The sequence below is a fragment of the Daucus carota genome, chromosome 1 (genome assembly GCF_001625215.2).
Source record: "Daucus carota subsp. sativus chromosome 1, DH1 v3.0, whole genome shotgun sequence".
Classification (NCBI taxonomy): Eukaryota; Viridiplantae; Streptophyta; class Magnoliopsida; order Apiales; family Apiaceae; genus Daucus; species Daucus carota.
This window is the reverse complement of record NC_030381.2, coordinates 33,190,253-33,196,452: the sequence shown is the minus strand read 5'-3', so window position 1 is coordinate 33,196,452 and position 6,200 is coordinate 33,190,253. Positions and strand designations below refer to the sequence as shown.

Genomic DNA, 6,200 nt, shown 5'->3' with positions numbered 1-6,200 from the left:
TTTAAATTAAATGAATGTAGAATCACTTTGTAATGTCATTCAAGAGTAAACACATTTGTATTCTATGAATCTATCCATATATGTACATGCTACTTGTCATGAATCTACTATTATTTCTGTAAAGTTATCAGATGTTCATCATCTTCCCTTTTCTTTTACATATATTCATCATATAATATAATGGGTTGGATTCCACTCTCTAGAAAACTATATTTTTTAATTCAAAATATATGTGTTTGTAATCAAAACATAATAATGAGAACATTTATGTATTAAAAAATATAAAAACTACTTGAAGAACATGGGCATGTTAGTTTTATAAATAGAAAATGCTTGGTGCAAATAATTGTGTACAAAAACATTTACATAATGACATATGTGACGAATTTTAATTGGATGGCCCCTTTACACCAACCACCCCAATTAAAACCCACCACATCACTTGCCACATCATTATGTACAAATTTTCTGTACACAATTATGTGCACCTAGCACTACTCTTTATAAATTGTGATTTGTGAAAATATGACATCATTTATTAAGAAATTGATTGATAATCTATGTAAATAAAAAGATAATTATAAAATGGTCTAATTAATTGGTTAAAAAATAGTGAAAAAGTGTTTACAGAACCTGTAATGTAAATATAAATACATAACATACTTAGTTCTCCTATATAGCAAAATAATTTACACATATTTTTAAAAATACAACTGTTGTAGTTATAAATTATAGTATACGAGATTAAATTGTAGGAGGCTGGCTAGTTATATAAACTTGTCTACCGGTTTTTAATGTGAGAACTGAGAACACTATTATTCTAGTATAAATTAATACAACATTTAAAAAGTGAAAAGTTTTTAAAATAATTGTTCTGCACTTTCTAAGAAGTGTTGAACAATTGTTTTCACTATTCTCCCAAACAAGATGTTCTCAGCCGAATCAACTGTCTATGTTTAATAATGAAATTTATTTCTATATCGTAGTATTTTGGTGCACCCTTCTCTAGCCTGAGAGAATTTGGCCATTTTTTCACCTGATGCACCAGAAGACTCATTCAAGAAAACAATAGAATCTTCTAAAGAGAAGATTCATGTTGAAGAAGAAATATGAGTAGGTAATAGCTGATAATTCATTAATCTTCATAAGCACACACTGGCTTCACCCAAGTGTGTGTCACATTTGATCGATACCCTGAATTATATAGTCAGACTGCAGACCTGGACAAATTAAGATAAGGCTTACTCTGATAACATATCACCTTGTCACCATCATGCATATGTTAATGGAGCCAATTCTTCAGCTTCTTCAGGAGTTAATCAATTACTTGGGCGTTAAATTCTCCTTAAATCATGAAATGGGACATTAGTGGGTTCTTAATTATGGCTTAGTTTTAACCAAGAAAAGACACAAACCAAGAAAATACTACAGTATTATGAATTCTTGTTTATTTATAAATTTTTGAACAATTAAACTAATTAAATACTCAATAAATAATTATTTGTTCACAGAAATTTCGGGATGAGTCAGAATCGAATCCTGAATTTGGGATGATATGAAATAAGTTTCTACCAATTGAGCTATTTGTAATTTTAAAACTGAAAAGTGGCTTCAAAGTAGAAGATAACTATGACAGAAATAACATCTTTGCTTGAAAGTATAATAATTACATGATATTTGCAAAAAATTATGTGAAAAATAATTGAGTAATGGATGGTTTTCTTTAAGCGACAAACGAAAGACTACTGATATTTACCAACACCCAAATGCTCTTAAGATGGACAAATGGCAAATGACAAGACTAGATGATCAAGTCAAATGTGTGTTGATATGAACTCATTCATTGTGAATGTGGTTTTTGTGATGTTAGTCAATTGTTCTTGGATAAATGGCCTGCCCACTCATCAATGTGATTAAAACTTGATGGACTCAAAATGGTCAAGCAAGCTTTCAAAGGTTTCCATATAAAGTTGTGTGCTTGTTACTGTTTATTCAGAGTAGGTGAATGTTGATAATGGCAGAAGTGTGTAGTTTTATTATCCCCTCAAATCAGTGGCGGAAAGAGGAGATCAAATCATCGGGGCTAAAAAAATATTCGGAACTCAAATATTTAACAACATTTGATTGAAAAAAAATATTAGTTAATACAAAGATTTTTGAAACTTACTGGGACTTAAAAAATTTCTTTATATCATTTTTAGAGAACATTCGGGGCTGGAAAAAAAGTTTTCTACTGTTTTTTTTTCCGAGCCGGGGCTCCGGCCCCCTTCGCCCCACTAGTTCCGCCCCTGCCTCGAATTTAATTTTTTTAAGGATAATTTCAGAAAATGATTTTAAGTTTAAAGTAATTTAGGATCCTTTTGGTTTTTTGTTTGAAATTATTATTTCAAATACTAACAATTTTATTTCATTTTGTTACACTTTATTTTATTTTCCTTCTTCATTATAACGTATTTTTTTAATTTCTATTGATTGCAGTAAGCATGACGAAATGACAGTAGAGCAAAGTCCCATATACTCCAAAACACTTCCAATAATTTTACAGGTGTTACTCCCAAAACTTTTTAAAAATAAAATATCGGGTTTGCGAATCTTTTATGGGAATTGGACGAGGATTATATCTCACGTGACAACAATTGAAATATATTATATCGATATCTCTGATTCCTGCTTTCGAGTTAACAAATGGATCAGCAGAATAATCACTTAACATTCAAGTTTCGAACCCAACTCCTCTGTGTTATGGTTCTGACTTCTGATAAATAATAGGTATCCATTGTTTGTGTCTAACTTTTTCTCAAAAATACATGTGTGATTCCCCAACACCGATGGGGTTTATGTATGCACATAAATTATTTAATTAAAATCAGTCATCTGTCTATCATGTCATTTGATAATTTTTTTTAAATACATGATATTAAAATAAGAAAAGAAAAAGTTGGAAGTTCGGGAAGATTAACTGATAAAACTTCGAAAGGCTTTAAATTGCAGAAAAATATGCGCAAGTTTTGATCATCTGAAGTAATGGAATTGTATAAATGACAGATGCTTTAGGAGATTCAGATCTGCTGCAACAAGATTGAAGGTACACAAAGATATGACTTTTTCGTAACACCATATTCTCCTGAATAAAATTGTCATTACAAGCAGACAAAAGATAACCGACCAGCTGAAAGAAGAGATAGAATCCCCTGTACTATACTTTATTTTGACAGAAATACCCTTTGTCTGAATTAAAACTCACCGATCATACTAATAATAATAAAATCCTCGTATACACATAAATCATCTAATTAAAATCAGTTACATGTCTGTCATGATATTTGAGAAATTTTTTCCGGGACAGAATCTCATTTTAAAAATTTTCCTTAAAAAGTGTAACATATTAAAAACTAAAAAGATTTAGAATATATACATTTCCCTTATTCTCATTACACTAAAGTGTAGAGAGGGCAGAAAAGTCATTATAAATGAATTAATATTAAGAGAATATTTTCTGAAAGACGGTCATGCAAAAAACTGAAGAAATATTGAACAAAGAATCTTTGTAAAAGACAAATAATAATGATCTTATCATCATCCCCATTCTCACCATTTCCCCTTAGAAACACCCTTTTGATCTATTATTAAGATCTCATTGTCACTAAATAAGCAATGGAAATCTCACCAAAGCTTTTGAAATTCAAGGCACACTTTGTCATAACAATCTTTGTTTCTTTAGTCTTTGCATTTTTACTTCAAGTAGCCCCTCAGTTCATTACAATTCTCACTTACTTCTGGCCTCTCTTCATCTCAACAGCTCTGTTTCTAGTACTAATTCTTGTCTTTGGTAAGATAACTCCAACCGAATTCTATGGCGATAAGGAGGGTGAAGGAATTATGGAATACGTCGCAGGGCAGCCAGAGTATCTTGAGGAATCTGAGACACTGGAGATGAAAAGTGAAGACTTTTGAAGTTGTGGGCTGAAAAAGATAACCAGAGTGACTATGTGGTTAATCTTTTACGTTTTGTGTAACGGTATATATGTAATCCACATCTGCTCTTCCTACTAGTTTCTTATACCAGATTGCAGATGTAAATGATGAATAAGTATGAGCATTTGTCTTTCATAAGCTTAAATTGTCGAAGCTAATGAAAAAGGACAGACAATTCATGATCAAGTTATAAATTGCAAAATAAGAATTAAGCATCGATTCATACTTTTTAAGAGTAATAGGAATAGCAAGTGTTTTGCACCATTGTGTTCCGTGTTTTTGTAGATTTTCTTTGTAGTGTCTGTCAGCATTGTGATTGAGATGTCTGGTTAGGCGAGATCAGATGCTGTCAAGGTCCCTGAGTGATCAATATCATGATTTCTGAAATGCTTCATGGCCATTGCCACGTCTTCCTTGCTGATCTTTCCCATTTCCTTTAGCTTAAACACAACGAATTCTGCAACACTGGATACAAAAATTACAACAAACCTATAAGTTCATCTGGTGACAAAATCAGTTTGGAAGAAACAGGTCATTAACTGGATTAGTGAAATGAGTCCTTTTTACCTGACTACTTTATCATTGTCGAGATCAGCTGACTCAAGATCCACAGCTGTCAATTTTCTTTCAAGAACCCAATCCACCAGCAATTTTCGCCTCTCCTCACTCCAGAATTCAGCAAAGTAGACGAATAATTGTGCTAAACATATCGTACTAGTTAGCATCCAGAAGATGGCAAATAAGCGCCCTCCTCCAGTGGAGAAGCTTTTGTCCCCATAGCCTAGAGTGGTCATAGTGGTACAAACACAATAGAAGGCATCAAAAAGATCCAATCCCTCAACTTTATGCAAGAATAAGGTTCCAACAAACACGAGAATCAATAGGATGGTCAATGTGGTGAAGAATTTCAATCTGGATTTATTGTTATCTGCAGCTATATCAGTTGGATCAAACATGTCACTTGCGTTTATAGTTTTAAAGAAAAGATTTCCCTCTTTTTCTAGAATGTAATCCGCTACTTTACTCAGAACATACCCCACAAGAGCCATTCCACTGAACACAAAAACGCAAGCTAAGAGTTTCGCCAAGACAGTATCAGGCACAAGGTCCCCATATCCAATCGTAGTCATTGTCACAACACAAAAATATATAGAATCAAGAACCCCATTTGTTTTCTTACCTCTCATCTGATTCCTAACTAGGTAAAAGCAAAGAGAGCCTATACTAATATAGGACAGAAAAATTATTATAACTTTCTTAAAGTGAACTTGTTGGTCAAAAATGGATTCAGCAAGTTCTGGAGGAGCTTTGTTCCCACGTTCAAATTGTGTACTATTGTCCACTGAAGAAGAGCTACCATGGTTTCGGTCTTTGCTCCCCTTAAGGAGGTTTCGTTTCCTAAAATCAGAAGGGCTTGAGGATACTGGTAGCAGGGCCTCCTTAGCTGCATTGCTAGCCATTCGACGTATCAGCAAATTCACATCTTGCAATAGATAAGCTGCATGATCATGTATAACAAGTGCATAATTGGTGAACTGTACTAATCTAAACTCAGCAGTAGATCTTATCAAGGGAGGAACTTTATGTTGATATATAAGGCTTTACATAACAAATAAATCCCTGCAAAGAGAAGAACTTCTGGTAAACTTTAAAGATTAAATCAAACAAACAACTTAAAGCTGTGAAACTCATAAAAACAGAACACATGCTACTCAAATCTTACAGTTCTACAAGAGCAATGCATTTGAACAAAGCAATATAGACCTAAATGTACAAGACAATTACATATGCATCAGAAAAGGCTAAGATGGGATGGAGAAACACTCTTACCAGAGAAAGAGAAAGATAAGAGGCTTTTTGGTATTCTCAGAAAGTCCTTAATCTTAGGATCTTTCTTGGTCATTGCACCTTTTTTTAGGACAGATGAGATCATTCCTTGTTTATCTAACAGCAACTGAAGTGACTTGAATTTTTTATACATGAAAAGGGAATTCCTGGTCTACTTAAATTAATATACCTTTTGTACATTTTCATTTTTTAAGTTATTTTTTCGTATGCAGTCTATAAACAGTTGTAATTTTGATAAATCATTTACCCAAGAAAATTAACCATGATAAAAACTTATAAGAATTTTGTGTACATGTTGACCTAGTTCAAATTAATAAGATATTTGACAACTTCTATAAATCGTAAATATCTTGATTTCAATATTTTTTAAAAATACT

General features: G+C 32.5%; 1 protein-coding gene across 2 annotated transcripts; it reads right to left on the bottom strand.

The window, feature by feature from the left end:
* Positions 1-3,607: 3,607 nt before the first annotated feature.
* On the bottom strand, positions 3,608-5,931 carry LOC108213381 (two-pore potassium channel 1). 2 transcript variants are annotated; one of them, XM_017385174.2, is made up of 3 exons: positions 5,806-5,931; positions 4,543-5,595; positions 3,608-4,440 (listed from the first exon to the last, which is right to left on the bottom strand). In XM_017385174.2, the coding sequence occupies exons 2-3, from the start codon at positions 5,433-5,435 to the stop codon at positions 4,305-4,307; spliced, it is 1,029 nt and encodes a 342-aa protein (XP_017240663.1). In that variant the 5' UTR covers positions 5,436-5,595; positions 5,806-5,931; the 3' UTR covers positions 3,608-4,304. The 2 variants fall into 2 exon arrangements, with proteins under 2 accessions (XP_017240663.1, XP_063936569.1); XM_064080499.1 differs by having other exon boundaries at positions 4,543-5,473; positions 5,806-5,917.
* Between the last annotated feature and the right edge of the window lie 269 nt (positions 5,932-6,200).